The sequence below is a fragment of the Centruroides vittatus genome, unplaced genomic scaffold, assembly GCF_030686945.1.
Source record: "Centruroides vittatus isolate TY-2023 unplaced genomic scaffold, ASM3068694v2 contig_900, whole genome shotgun sequence".
NCBI lineage: Eukaryota > Metazoa > Arthropoda > Arachnida > Scorpiones > Buthidae > Centruroides > Centruroides vittatus.
Window position 1 is genome coordinate 2,842,725 of NW_027122591.1, and position 16,139 is coordinate 2,858,863.

At 34.4% G+C, this 16,139-nt stretch overlaps 2 protein-coding genes across 3 annotated transcripts in view; one reads left to right on the forward strand and one right to left on the reverse strand.

The window, feature by feature from the left end:
* LOC136984028 (ephrin-B1-like) overlaps nucleotides 1-13,562 on the forward strand; it is a 117,092-nt gene extending 103,530 nt beyond the window's left edge. For both annotated transcript variants that reach the window (XM_067280943.1, XM_067280942.1), the window contains exons 2-6: nucleotides 9,314-9,455; nucleotides 9,874-10,042; nucleotides 10,773-10,877; nucleotides 10,952-11,158; nucleotides 11,229-13,562. In XM_067280943.1, coding sequence (XP_067137044.1) covers nucleotides 9,314-9,455; nucleotides 9,874-10,042; nucleotides 10,773-10,877; nucleotides 10,952-11,158; nucleotides 11,229-11,362 — 757 coding nt within the window. In that variant the 3' untranslated portion in view covers nucleotides 11,363-13,562. The remainder of the gene's footprint in view (nucleotides 1-9,313; nucleotides 9,456-9,873; nucleotides 10,043-10,772; nucleotides 10,878-10,951; nucleotides 11,159-11,228) is intronic.
* LOC136984017 (dynamin-binding protein-like) overlaps nucleotides 12,642-16,139 on the reverse strand; it is a 50,603-nt gene continuing 47,105 nt past the window's right edge. The window contains exons 22-23 of the mRNA XM_067280926.1: nucleotides 13,244-13,641; nucleotides 12,642-13,128 (exon numbers count right to left, since the gene is read on the reverse strand). Of these exons, the coding sequence (XP_067137027.1) occupies nucleotides 12,940-13,128; nucleotides 13,244-13,641 (587 nt within the window). The 3' untranslated portion in view covers nucleotides 12,642-12,939. The remainder of the gene's footprint in view (nucleotides 13,129-13,243; nucleotides 13,642-16,139) is intronic.

The window sequence follows — 16,139 nt, forward strand, 5'->3', positions numbered from 1 at the left end:
CGAGAAAAGGGTTAAAATGGTTAAGTTAATAGAAGCGCGCAACAAACACACAAAAACACATTTCTGCCCGGAGGATTTCATAATATTAAATTATTTAATGGTGCTACAGAGAAATTTGCACGCATCGTTACCGAAACACTACCAGAAAACTGAAAATTGCCTTGTATATACATTGGCATTGCGGTTCTTCGAGTGGATACCCATCTTACAGATGTTACCTCAGAGGGTTACTTCACCTTATATTATTTATGTTATTTACTAATTCTTGACCTAAAGTACGTAACAGAGGAAGAAGTTCTTCCTCCATTTCCCCCCTCTCCTTTACAGTTCGTGTTTCTAATTTCGCTTCTTTTTTTCCGAGTAGTTTCATGTCGTTTACAGAAGATTCCAGCAAGTACTATAATGGAAGATCCCTTCTCTTGGTTTCTTATTACCAAAAAATACTCCCCGTATTATGAGTCAGTATCTTATATAACTTAAGCAGTTATGATTGAAGCTAGAAATTCGATAGCTACAGTTATAAGCAACTTAAAAGAAAAGCAGGAGGGAAAAAAAATGTTCTATCTAAGAATCTCTTTACCAATATTATTTCTCCATTTTCTGCTTTACTATCTCGGTATGTGACTTAATAAAAGTTAATCTTTAGTTTCTTTTTTTCCCCCCTCCTCCTCTATGATGGATTTAGCTTCTAATCGCCGTTCTGTACATCAGTTTCGTTACAGAATTTCTGGTATTTATAGTTTTATAATCCATTCGGCTTATTTGATGTTTAAGAGCACTTACTTACTCTGTACCATTAAACAGAATTTTTCCCCTCTTTTATAAATCAATATCCTGTTTTCTAGAGGATAATATATTTTGAGAGACTACAAATCAGTTGGATTAGTGTCGCAGTGCACTTTTATGATCCCTCCTGACAAGTTCGTACCGAAGATTCTCACCCGAAAACGTATTATTCTCCGTGATCTTGTGCAAATATTAAACGTGTAAACAGTCCTCCAGTTAAAAAAACAAAAAAAAAAAAAAAATGGAAGAGAAGGAGGAGGAAGATAGAATTGGTAGTTTTCTTCTTCAAACTATTATCTACCTCAATATAAAATGTGTCCGAAACTTGTGTATGGTGTATAAGCTAGGAGACGGTAGCATGAATTATTCATGAGAAGATTATTGGTTAAAGTATTCGCTTCGACAATACAAACGTTTGTGTTTCACAACTGCCTACTTATCCGAACACGGGGAAGTTTGGTATCAATGCAAAGCAGATATTATCAGAATTGTCGATAAAGCTTTAAATGTACGTCAGAAATAGTCACTTGTTGTGCATATCTTTATCTTAACTCGATCACATTTACACCGAACCCACTACTAAACACCCGCTCTTCGACATCATTTCTCTTTCTCATTTGCTCAGATAAGTACCGAGTTATTTCCGGTTTTTATCTTAATAATATCTCGATAATATCTTTTAAAAATATATTAAAAGTAAACGTGAAACCGAGCGAGATATATTTATACAATCGTCCATTTTTTTAGTGGCGTATCCTTGTCCATTTCTTTAAAACGTGGCTTTCGGAGCAGTTTCAAAGGTATGGGGCTCCTTGCTCGGTTCTTCTACGTTGTTCCTCAGTACGAGGGCAACATAGTAGTGTATACATATATATGAAGATATAGAAGAAGAAAGCTTTATGATGCAGCACTCGAGAACTATAGAAGCACGAGGAAAAAAATAATCGATAAAGCTTTGATGATATCAAAAAGTATTGACTTATCGAAGAAATGTGTGTTTGAGACTCAATAAAAGATAAAAATTTACCCAAAAGCTTTAATATTCTTGGAGATATTTGGGAAGACTTTACAAATCAGGACTTATCTGGGGATATTGGAGGCTCGAAACACAAAGTGCGTAGCCCGAAGGTTGTTGCCAAACAGTCGAATGAACCAATGGATTACTCGGAATGATGAGACACAAAGATTGGTGCAGAAAATCCTCTCGTTGTTGCCATGACGACCGGTACCATCATTACAAAAGTTGCATTGGAACGGATTATTGTTCGAGCTATATTTCCCTCCCCCCGACGTCCAGTAATTTCACATTCAAGAATTCCCCTCTTTTGTTTTCATTACTCGATATGTATGTAGTAGATATACATATATGCAGTTTTCTTTCTTTTTTTTCCCCTCTCCCCTTTTCCTACCTTCTCTTCTTCGTGTTTGAAACTTAAAACGGTAATTTAGAAATCTATTGGCTCGAAGAATTTGAATGGGGATTTCTTGTCTTTTGTCTTGAAATCCTTTAGCTCCTCTCTTCTCACGCATTACGGTCTCTGGTGGAATTTATTAATTGAACCTTTACAGATGACCTTTTGCAGAAATTTTCACAAAATTCCATTGATTAATTCCCGTTTAGGATTTAATTTAAACATTCTCCCGGTGTTTAGTTAATAAATTCCTTTTAATTCCACTTTATATCACTAATTCCACTAATTCCATTTATAATCAGATTTCATTTGAAGATTATTCAAAATGGCTCACTTCCCATTCTCTCTGTCTTTTTTTTTTTATTCTGAAACTTTATTAAAATCTCTTCTTATTTGAATTTTTCAGAAACAAAACACATTGTTTCTAGAATTATCTTTAAGAAAAAAAAACACACCAAAAAATATTCTGTTTTAAAGTACACGTGCGAATCTTAAATTTATCATCAGCTTTCTTCTTTAATTACATTCGGTTTCTAGCAACTCGTAGGCCTGCAACACTGCAACTTCAGTTTGTGTGTTGCGCCTTGCAGTGTCCTACAGTTCTTTGCTAAATTACAGTTAGCAAAGAACATTACTTTGCTAAATGTAGCATGTCTTTTCCTCTTCCCTACTGCTTTTCGCTCCCTCATCATTAAGGCCGAGGATTACACGAACTTGTTGCAAATCTCGCTTTTCTCTTCGCGTTAGTCTCTCGAAATACCTTGCAAATTCTTAATACTAATTAAAACTTGTTGCAAAACAAAAAAAACCTCAACTTTCCAGTACATTATTGCAACACATCTCGCTGTTATTACCTGCAAAACTCGCTGTCATTTTCAATTGTGCTCTCCTCTACCCACTCCCATTGTTCTTTAATGGTCGACTGTAGTAATTCTCGACACCTGCTTTCAGTAGGTCTAACTCTATCCTGGAACCATCCTCTCGAATTAAATTATTGTAGTTGTTACATCACACAAGTTCTCGCAGTTCTTCTTCTTTTTTTAGGTGTAATGACAATTCATTTCCTAGCTTCGGGTGTTAAAAAATAATTAATAAAAATCAGACCCCTAGATTATTCTCGTGGTCATTTAGGGGAGAATACAGATTTCCCTTCACGCTTCATTTTAAAACTAGAAATAACGACTAGTGTAGGCTACTTAAGGGGGAATTAAATTACTCTTCAATAATGAAAATGTGTATAGGAAGAGGGAGAGGGGGGAATTCCCTCCAATTATTCAGTTTTGCCACCTGGAATGGTTTCCCCAAAACTCGCTCCACTCTGTGATTAGTCGGCATCATTTTAAAACATTTGTTGGACTACTTTTGACAGATGGGACGTACCAAAACAGTTTCTGACGTTGGCTTAGCGTCCAACGCTCGCTACTACCACGTTACGATGGTGACATCTCGCGACACCACTTCTATACAATTACCTGTTTGGACCTGTCATTGCTTGATGTACGATGATATATTGTTGCAGGGCTTTGAATCCAGTTAATAAAGTCAAGTTTGTCTTGTGAATAAGAATAAAATTGATGATGCACCACGCCATATTTCCGATTTCTGAGTGCGTCGTTTTTTCTAGGAAGGCCATTGATTTTAGTCCTCTTTAATAGATTCGTCCAACCCCCCGTTTCCACGTCTGGCTGCACGTTTACGTCACAAGAATTCGTATAAATGTATCATCATCCGCTAGTTTTTTTTTTAAAATGCGCCAATGCATTCGTCAAAGATTCTCCCTCATTTTAACGTTTCTCCCATACCACCCCGTTTTAATGTCTCGTTATTTGCCTATACATATTCCACTCCGTTTTACGATCCGATTACGCATTCCCGCATATTCCACCCCGTTTTAATGCTTTATTATGCGTTTATGTATATTCTACGCCTTTTTAAAGTACTGATTAAGTGTCTAGGTGTAGATTCCACCCATTTTTAGCCCTTATGCAACTTTACTTTTCTCGTTTTAATACGCGGCTACTTATTAAAGACGAGAAAGAGATGCGCGTAAGATGTTAAAACGAGGCATAGTTTTCCCCGTTTTAACGTCTCGCTTGCATTAATTAATACCCAGTGTTATTCTTTCACCTCTGGGCGTTCGGAAAAGTACAACTTCCGACCCCCGTTTTGACGTTTCCGGTTATGCTTTTATAAACACTAAAAGCATTAACGTAATCGAGTTGTGTAGCTTAGAGAAGCGAACAAATTTATACGTCAAATCTCGTTTTTGGTTGCTTTCAAAAATGGAAAAGTTTTGCTAAGTGGGGTGACGTTTAAGTCGAGTGATGTGCAGCCAAAGAAAACGTCATTAAGTCATTACGTTGCTTAATGATTTATTGTCATAATCATTGTTAGCAAAATGTCAATAAATTATTCATGCTACTCTAATGGCAAATCTATTGAAGGGATATGTTTGTAAAGCGGAGCAACAGTCCTGGCAGAATACAGATACTTGGCAACATTTGCTAATTGAACCATTAAAATTGTAAAATCTTCGCCGTTTGAGTTCACTAACAGGCAAGAGTTAATGTCTCGAATCGAAAGACTCCACATCATACACTTTTCTCTTTTTTCTCTTCTTCTTCTTCTTCCTCCCCGCATTTTTATTCATCAGATTGTTAAAATGGCTAATGTGTGTGTTTTTTAAAAAATTCGTGCTTTTAAAATCCATTTGTGTTCAAACAAGCGTGGCAAAATCATCTTTTTTTTCCGGGAGGAGATCGATTTAATTTCTAAAGTTTCTCCAAAGTTTAAAATTTCTGTAGACGTAATTATCGCTTTGCAAAGGTAAAAAAAAAGTCGTTATTAGTTTGAGGATTCGCTCTTTTGAAGAGATTGAAAGATCCCCCACTTAAAAATATGGCGGATGACCCCCCCGGGGATCCATATTCTACCAAAAGTGATGCTCCACGCAGAGATATAACATCAAGAAACCCGGAGGACCTATTTAACGGACGTTAATGCCTGGCTTTGGTAGTCGTGTTGGGCACAGATGTGACGTCACGAAACGATCCAGGGACCCATTGGATATAATAATCAGGAAGTGACCCCAGAGGGCTCATTTTTTCGAGTAAAATGCGACCGGCAGAGCATTTATCATGCGTCACGAAGACCCGACTCTATCGACTAGTATGCACGGAACAGGGGGATAAATCGTACGAAAATAGAAAAACAAGAGACGATACCCATCTCGGAGACATTGTTTAAGCTTGCTTTTTTTTCGCATCACCCCTCCCGTAGGAGAGAATGACAAAGTGTTAAGCCATTGACCTCCGTGATCTGCCTTATATATACAAAAAGTAATGAAAGATGCCACAACAGTATCTGTACAATGGAAGCGTCTAGGAGCTAAATCTCTTATGTGACAAGTGATTTATAACAAATGACCGGCGTATAAAAGCTAAGACGTGAAACAGGTCTCAACGTCTTCATTTTCATCTGCAAGAATGGCAAAAAAATCTCTCGCTAAAATCTGGGCGAAGTTCTGATGATGTAATCTTTCCCCCCTTTCTCACAATTTATATACAAGAATCCCATACGAAAAGGGTTGGAAATTATTCCTCCACTTATGCAACACGACTTTATCTGATGTTATGTATTAATAAATTCTTCCTACATTAATTTTCTGTAGTGTACGTACGAATTTTTTTGCGCATAAGTTTGAGCAAATAATTACCCGTGACTGATAATCTTCGTGTCGTTTGCCATTCTTCAACCTTTAAGCAGATCTTTTGGCATGTGCAATTAAGTCGGTTAAACTGGTGACGGATGATGTAAAACAACGTAACTCTTCAGCATCACCAAAAAGTTTGAGGAAAACAAAGGCGCCGACTTATTAATTGCAAATTAACTAGATGAACGCATTTATTTTCTAGGCGAATTTATTAAAAGTTTTAAAAGCCACGCGCTGAATTTCGATACCGACCGAATTACTGCAAATATTCGCGCAGAAATTATAATTTAATTGGTTAGCTCGGACCGTACACACAGACACACATACAAACTGCATCTTCGCAACATTCTAGTAGTAGATTTGTTAGAGCATGTAATTACTCAGAGTACCACACACTGGTCAGACTGTGCAAGTGGGTACATTGATCAATTCCCTGCACGAGAAGGGACGTTCCCTCAGGGTACAACTATGTTGGTTTGCTAAGACAGCATCTATTTCATTCGGAAAATGTTGTGAAGGGGCATACCATCGATTTATATATACACACACTAAAATATAATTTTTTTTTTTTTCTTCCGTACCGGGGTGAAGTTTTATCATCATTTACATCACGAGGACAAGCGGGATTACTTTATTTCTCTGTACACGGTGGATGTTTGTGGGAGGGTCGAAGCAGGTATAATTTTCGGAATGGTAGAAGAATATGGGCGCTTTTAGTCGTGGCTAAAGCTCTTTATTGTCTCAAAGAAATCGATAGCAAATGTGTCTGGCATTTTTACATTCGTGAAATTCGTCACGCTCTCTGCGAAAGCTTTTATAATTCGCGTCACGTTACGATTATCGAGCCACCCCAATTAATCGATAACGCGAGTTTTTAGGGATTTTACGGGGAGATGCTTTAATTAAGGGATTTTTTCGTGTGTTCTTTCATATTTTTTTTCCGAAGATTTTTGATGAGGGACGTTTCCTTTGTTGGAACCTAATAGGTCAGACCAATCATAATCTCCCTAATGGAGGGTTGATACTGAGACATATGGCACCCCACGGTCCCGAGTTGACAAGCTAGAGAACTGCGCGCGTACTCTGCCTCATTACCTTTCGGCAGATCTCGATTCGAGATTATGTCCCAGAAATTAGACCATCAGATCCTGGGGGAGGGCGGCCGTGACGTCATAAAACTATTTTGCGGCGGGGGGACCGTCCCACTATCGTAACGGAGGCGTTGGCATATACGACTTTTGGGGTAAGTTGGGTTGTACTTATGGCGATGGGGCTATTGGTATGGTTGATCGGCCGGACAAAATGAATTGTACAGAAGAGGATGAATCATACAAGTGCTGACAATAAGCTCTTCCATAGTGACATCATACAGCACCCCTCCCATTTACTTCAACATCTATTCAATAATGTTACCGGTATTGTAGTTTCAATTTTGACATGGTGGTGGGATAATTTGAAAGGTTTCGTAGATTTACTGAACTGCAAAATGGAACTAGTGACATCATAGAGTTCACGCCCAGTATTTGATAGAGAGGGGCCTCTTGTTCACAACTTGTAACGAGATTTTTTTTTAACTCTCCCTCTTTCTTAGTACCGTATTAACAGGTAATGGTTTCCACTCGAGCACAATGACTCATCGGCGTTAAACTTGGTTTAATTGCTATTCTATTGAATTTTACTGATTTTTTTTACCCCCCTCTAAAGTGATGTGTTAATATCCAAATCGTTTAATTTACGAATAAAAAAAAATCCCGCGGAACAAGCTAAAGTAATTACCTCCTTTCTTCCCTCTAGTTTTACTACTTTTAATTTGTTACCAGACAGTTTCAAGTATATTTCTGGGGGTCTTGCCACTCTGAGACTAGGAAAACGCCCAGTTGAGTTGCGTGTTGGGGTTTTCAATCTATAAGAATGTTTCTACTCGTCCAGACTCTTCCACATTTATAAAACGGCGTGTAATGTTTAAGTTTAGGGAATATTCCCTCCTTTGGGTATTTCTTTTTTTGATCCCATTATTACGTGGGGAATTCTCCTTGTTCGACGTTTAGCCACATTTACAACTGGCTCTTTACCATTTACAATTCCCAAATTACTACTTGGCATTCTCAGTTTATCACTTAGTACTTAACATTTTACTATTTATTGCTCTCAGAGTACCAATTGCAACTTCTACGCCATTTTAATATTTTCTAAACTCCATTTTATACCCCTTGTTCCAGACTTAATTCGTCTTCCACGTGTGTTATGAAAGACCATTTTTCAAAATCCTCTGGCTGTACTTTTTTATTATTATTTTTCTGTGTTCCTAATATTATAAATTGATACGGCTGACCAACCTAGACGTAACAAATACGTAACGCTTTGCTGTGTATGTGTGTGTTTTTTTATAGCCTCTCGCGATTTTAATGCATCTTTCTCCTGTCTGAATTATTAATGGTGTGACGTGCGTGATGGAAGACAATCATCCGCGTCGGGCCGACAACTCTTAAAAGTTGATGACGTAAATGTCGGTAAATTACACAGGTGTCTTGGGATGGTTTCACGAAAACCGACGAACTGGGGGGTGTGAAAACATGATGTAATTACATCGTGTGTGTTGTGAGCGGCAATCTTTGGGTATACGTAAGCTATACATTGCTAGACTATGCGCAATATATTGTATGTGTATAGTTACGTATCTGCTTGCTCGTAATTACAGTTACGCATTCTTATAAGAATGTGTGTGTGTGTATATGCTTACAGTGTAATTATGTATATTAGCTTGTGAGCGGCAGTCTTCGGGTATGTGTCTGTGTAAACTATACACAGCTAGTGTTTAATCGTGTACTGTTACCCATTGTGTGTATATGCCAAATTTGTTTCTATGCAAAGAACATTTTTTTTTTTAATGTTTCCAACAGTTATTTAAATGGCTTTTCATCTGAAAATGGAGGAAAAGTAACGAGGGGTTGGCAATACCGTAGTGTGTATGTAGGCCCATTTTTCAGACACGGCACCCCGCACCGAGCGAAAAAGAAAACGACTCGATGCACAAAGACTTGCCCACCTATAGCACTCAATCTTTCGTGTCGGGCGCCAGTTGCCTAGATCGGTCCTGGCGGTTCAACAGCTGTCATTTTCTCACCAGATCCAGCCGTCAGAGCATAATGTTTGCTCGCTACAAAAGTATTGCACTGTGTAAACTCGTCCTCCTCCTCCCTTTCACTCGCTCTCGCTGTGTGTTGCGTTCTTCTTGATGCAGTCAAATCGGCGGTGTTTCCATAATTAAAAAACGCGCGCTCCCCTACTTTTAAAGTCATTTTCGGGTAGAAATTAATTGAAAAAATGTGCAGAGCGGAGCACATTTTAGACTCATTATCTTCCCACAGTTGCATTTACCTCTTTTTTTTCTCCCTCGTTCCAGATTTCGGATAGATAACACCGATCACATAATTGATGTTAACAAGGGAAATATACCTTTCGAATACGATCAAGTTAACATCATCTGCCCGGTTTACTCGCCAGGAACTAAAGAAGAGGATGTGGAAAGATACATCATCTACAACGTAAGTATTTTTACCACCCCTTTTGCCTCTATACCCTTAATGCCATCTAGCGAATGAGGTAGCAAATATTAAGTATGTGATCGAATCTAATGGAAATTTTGCTGAAGGAAAGGCTAGAAATTTTATTTTCTTTGTCTTTGAAAGCACTTATCAAAGCGGGAGTTTTTTTTGCTACATTCCTAATAATATTTATTTTTCTTTACTTTTAGGAAACTGTATTTTCTTTTTTTTATTGATCAATTGGAACTTTGCTATGTTCTGCTATATATTGAGTTGAATTCTTAGAACGAGGACAAAAAAAATGAATGCTGCTCTTATTATCGATTTTGACTTATTCTTCAAAGAGAAAATAAAAAAAAACTATTACAAATTGAAAAAAAAATACATTTTTGTCTTTTGTTTTCTTATCCTTCTACAGGTTTCTAAAGAAGAATACGATTCCTGCAGGATAACTAATCCAAATCCGCGAATCATAGCAGTCTGTGATAAGCCTCATCAAGTGATGTACTTCACAATCACCTTTCGTTCCTTTACACCTCAGCCTGGAGGTTTAGAATTCCGACCGGGGCAAGATTATTATTTTGTGTGTAAGTAGTATTGAGTATTAACCTAAAATCTGGAAAACTAAACGCGTCTCTTAACCTTCGCCTGCACCTTTACACCCCCCCAAGTCTGAGCCGTAGCAGCGGCATCATCATCCTAGTTGCCAGATAAACTCGTTTTAAGGAGTGTGTACCCCCTCGAACTCATTTTCTACATCTTCGTGTTTGCTAAAAATTATACAGGTATTCTATAATTACGAATCGCTTAAACTTTCTTCCACCATATTAAAAATTTTTATAAAATTTCTTTTTTGGGGGAGAGGGAGGTTAAAAAAAAAAGTTTATGCTGTTAAGTTGATAAACGCTCTAGGTTAAAAAAATCTTATCTGTAAAGGATGATAATGTACAAAATATGTACATATTATGTTGTTAGAATATTAATTAGTTAAAGCATGTAAATATACGATAGTCTAGTTTGAAATATTTGCTGTAAGGTTTATCTGATGAGATGGATAGTCTTACCCATCAACGCAAATGAATGCTTTTATGAGACTTGCATACTGAACTTTCTTATTTAGTTTGTCTAAGCATGTTTCGGTCTCCGCCTCTTCGTGCATTTACGGCAATGAATAGGAGAAAAACCTGCACTGTTTCGTTTGATATGTTTACTATTATGATAAGGGTGTGTACACAAAACAAAAAGCTTAAAAGATGATTTTTAAAAAATTAAATAAACTAATTATATACATTGTTATAAATTGTTTCTTTTAAAAAGCGACATCAACCGGAGAACTGGAGGGTCTGCACCAGAGACTTGGAGGTCGCTGCGCAACTCACAATATGAAAGTCACTTTCAAAGTTTGCTGCGACCCCTCGAAGAGTGAGTATTTTGGAAATACGGTGTGGTCGTTAAGTTTTTTATCCGTTTAATTTGTTGAATTGTTATATAAACAGTTCCACCTGCACCGGCAACTACTACCGTGAGCACCACCAAGACCGAACCGGCTACGCTGTTTCCAGTTAAAAATAATTCTTATTCCGAGGAGACCGTTTCGGTGTCGACCACCCCTCGCTGGTTTGCACCTCCGACATCTAAAACCACTGTGGTAAAAAGCTATGACGTGCCGGTCGATAAATCTAAGCCCTCGTCTAAGAAGACAGGTAAAGCATCCAAATTTGTTAATGATAATTCTGTGGTATAGCAGTTAAACAATAAAGTTTTGTTTTACAGAAAGCAGAGATAAGCTTCCAAACGAGACAAGAGCAAAGAACGAAGAATTGATCAATAGGAGCTCTATTTTACATACAGATAGTGTTTTAGTAACATCAGTATCGATATTATTGCTATTGTTCCTGACCAGATGAAACATAGTCTTTTTTTAACTATTACACCTTAGTGCTCTTAAAGATTTTTTAAAGTTGAAAAAATTAAACTTAAAAAAATTATCATGGAAATTCCATGCCAAAAAGATCTGGTCATTGCAAAGATAATTTACACAACTGTGTTGAGATTATGATAGTGCACAGTGTTCATATATTATATCAATATTTTAAGTAATTGGGTGTAGCTTGCTTCGGATGGCTACTTTGAAAATTAACTGAGATGAGAATAGATCTAGCCAAAGCTGGATGTGCCAAAATTTTAGATATGGTACAAAAGTGCCTTAGAGGTCCGGCAACATCTGTGGACTTGAATAATGAAAGAGAGAGAGAGAGATTGACTGGCCCAATTTGACAAATATTCCATCAAAAAACATTCCAAACATCTATATTTCTATTAAATGGCAACAAACCCCCTAGCTTGGCAAGAGCTCATATGAATAAACTATTAAGGGCATTACTGCAACTTGTTTTTCTGGAAGTGCACTTTCTTGCTTCCATCCAGCACTTTGTGCAACACCCATCATCACATTGAATAGATGGACGTTTCTGGATGAAGTTTATTCCCGAAAACCAAAAACTCTCAATTACAATGGTTGTAACCCAAAAACTGTAAACTTGTTGTGTCGATGGATGTGGAGTTTTGGTCACCGGTAATTGCTACGAGTGTATCGCTGTAACACGACGACAAAAAACAAGGATAAATATGGTCGAATTTCTGTTCCTGGTGTTTAAAAAAAAAAATTAATGTTGAGTGTAACCGGTGCAGTATTTTTCCAATTCAGCATTATGAGATTCTGTTCAAGTGTGAGGGAACATTGTATAAAAAAAAAAACTCTCCCTATGTACAGTTATGATCAGTGTCTGCATGTAGCTGTGATGTGCTGTGTACACAGTGTCGGTGACAGAAATGCCAATCTGAAGATGACTAAACTGGCACTTTATATTGGACATCTAACTAATGTGCACTAAAGACAAGGATGTGATTACCGTTGAAACATATTTATTTTGACCAGACTGTCAATGGTAGTATTGTAATTATATGTTTGCTTGTCAACCAATTTATCCTTTAGAATGGATGTAGTATCATGTGCCCATTAATGTTGTTATCAATTGGCAGATGTTTCAAACCACCATGTGGTACAATGAGATGCCTGTGTTTACAGCCTTGATTTGAAACAAGATACTTTGTGATGGAGTTTTGAGAATGTATGATTTTTGTATATCTATAAATCAAGATGGTTTTTGTCAATTAATAGAACTGTTTCGTTTTCTTCAATCCACGAGTTTTAATAATTCAACAAATAATAATATTGGGGATATTAAATACAAAATTAAACAGTAAATGTACATTAATTGAATGATTGGCTTTACATGATTTAAACAATCATTAAATGGCTGTCGATTGTACAAACAATACACCTTACCGTGCCTGGAAAAAATTTCCATTTATGACTAGCGATTAATTTTCTGGTAGAGCATTAGTGACATTATCTTGTGTCAGGTAATAATAAAAAAATATACAATATTGAAGTACTTGAGAGAATTCCAAATGCAGAATTTCAGCTACCCGTATATCGATTTAGATAATTTGCGGGTACGTAACCAGTATTGCCGTAGCGATCTTCAACATACCACCATTCAGAATTTCCATGTAAATCATTCTTATGATGTATTAAGACAACTTGGCCCTGAGTTAAACTCAGTTGATGATCTCCTTGACTATTAAAGGGATATGCTGCATAAAAATACTGTAAAAAAAAATTAAAAATTTCTTCTCTTAAATTTTTATATAATTTTTGACAAAACTTTTAAATGTGCAATTAAATTATAATTTCTAATAGCATTTTAGACATTTCAAATTACCTCAGGAGAAACTCGATCTTCTGGAGCATTAACAGTTCCAAGTTCTGGAATAACTTCGTATCGATGAGCTGCGTACAAATTGTCTCCAGTTTCCCTAATAGGATTCGAAGCGAGGGGATCAAATTCATTTAGTGGCACATTACAATATCTCTCGGTACCATTTGACATATCAATTAAATCGTTTTGACGGTTGCTTTCCAATTGTGTCTCACTGATTTCTTCATAACAGTTATTTATTGACGGTTGAGTAATGTCAGTATGTTGCATATCTTGACTTAACTGTATAGGATGTAATGAATTAAAGCTTTTCCTGACTTTAGTTTTCTTATTAGAGATATTAAAATCATCATCACTTTTTAATTTTGAAAGAAATTTAACAGGTACAAATCCTTGAACACCTAAAAAAATATATATATAGATTATTATTTATATATATATAAGTTGTGATAACAGTTTATTTTTAAAATATAATTTTTACAACAGTTTCTTTTTCTCTGTATAATAGAATGATCAAATATATTGCTGCCAAGACCAATCAATTTCTAGTTGCTATGGCAATACGTTTACAAAACATTCCAGTACAGAGATGCAATATTTATGCACATATAATATTGAAAACAGAAAACATAAATAATAAGGAATAAAAAATATATGAAGTAATCAAGCAGATAAAATATTAAAAGTTAAAAGCTTTCGTTTTTGTTATTTTAAAGTTAGCACTTTAGATGATTTTCTAAATTAAATTTGCAATTTAATTTAATTTTTCAATTTTTTTTCCCTTTATAAATAATTTAAGATTTTTTTCAATGTATGATAAATCCATACTCTGCAGGGGAAAGTTTAATATTTGATAAGAAATTTTCACGTTCAAATAATAAATAGATGCAATTTATGAGGAATTATTTTCTAAATGGATAATTAGTATTTTTCTTTGTTTTTTTTTGTGAATTTTTATCGACTAGCACTTGAAAAATCAATAAAGAAGAATAAAAATCTACACTAATGAATTTTAAAAGTTAGTAATTTTAATTTATAGCTTAATCATTCAAACAATTTTCAAATTGAAATTAAAATCTTCATTTGTAGGAAAAAAAAATACTTAAAAAGTAATAAAGAATTACTTATGTAAGAACCAATAAAACCAAAAGACTGTTTATGGCAGAGCTTTAAGATTTCTTTTGCCATTATAAAGTAAAAATTGGCAATACTGAAATTAATGTAGGAATGCAAATGTTTTCATACAGAATTAATTAATGAATTATGTTAACAACAAAAATAAAGTAACATTTGCGATAATTTTGTATTTTATGTAATTACATATTTTTAAAACTTATTTATTTATAACTTGTAATAATTAATATAATAAATATATTTATTACATTTTCTGAACAAAATTCTTAGTTTCAAATGACACAAAGTGTAATGTTGCGTAAAATAAACATATAAAAATAATTTGCATCCATATCAATACTTTGTACAATAAATATTAATATAAAGGGCAGTTAAAATTTTAATTTACATAATACATTTTCAGTTTCCTCATTAAAATTAAATAAAAGTAATAAATTTTGTAAAATTTAAGCATTCTAAAATCAATCTACATTGCATCAAGTAATAACTGTCTGCTTTATTAAATAAGCTGTTTAATTTTATGCTTTATAATTGTTTAAAATACCTAAATGTAAAAAAAACAAGGTAAAACAAAAGTTAATACATGCGTACTGTCATCTTTAATTTTTTTCTTAATTTGAAAAATTTATAGAGAAATAATCAAATCCTATTTAAAAAGATAACATCAGATTGAATATTTGCTATATAATAATTACAAAAAGTTTTTCATAATATCACTATAAAGAACAGTCTTAGAAATGCATTTACTGTTATGAGATAAAGATGGGAAATACAATAATATATTTCAGTATGTCAAGTTATTTAATTAATCTGAGTATATAACTATATTTTTATTTCATTTGTATACATAAATATGTCATCTACCATGATAAGTACTGAAAAACTTCATTTTTATTATACTAAATCCACAACACTCTATTAAATTTAATGCAAATTCTTTGTTTACAACAGCAAGGAAATGAAAAGTATTAAAATTGTAAGATAGATGTGTACAAAGTTCAAATCTTAATGTCTAGAATCTTGCATAGCTAATTTTACTTTATACAATTATGCATTATCCTATTGCAGTTTAAGTATTTTTTGATAATTGTAATTAAAACCTGTCATAAGAAATATAAATCATAGTAATTTTTCATTAATAAAATGCCAAATATCTTAGTTCATATTTCTTTGAATGAAAGAATAAACAAAATCCTTTACAATTCTAAACAATTACAAACATTAATCTTGGTAAGAAAGATTTAGTTGAAGTTATTTCAATGAGATGAAAAATTGAATAATCATTATTATTCTTTTGTTTTATTTGTTAAAAAGTTTTGATAAATTCCACTTGTAAGAATTTGTTATTTTAAAAACAATTTGTTCGCTTTTGTTTTTAAAAAAAATCATTCTAAAACAGACAGCAATATTAAATTTATTTGTATTTCACTCACAGAATCCAATGTAAATTAAATTTTGAATGAAATGCAAAATTATTATAAATTGAAATAAATTCTTAATAATGTTAAAAATAGAAGCAATAACTTTTTCTAATTTAAATTAATGATATTTATGCTAATAAACACAAATCATTAAGTTTGCCAACTTATTCCATTAAAAGAACTAGCTACACTGAAATTGCAGTCGTGATTAAATGCCTGATCATAATGCAACAATATAAGTGCTTGAGTTTTTAATTAGATATTTATCAAAAAATTATTTATTTTGAAAATGATAAGATGAATTCAACTTCTTGCAGTTATAAAGGAACATTCTATTGGCATAG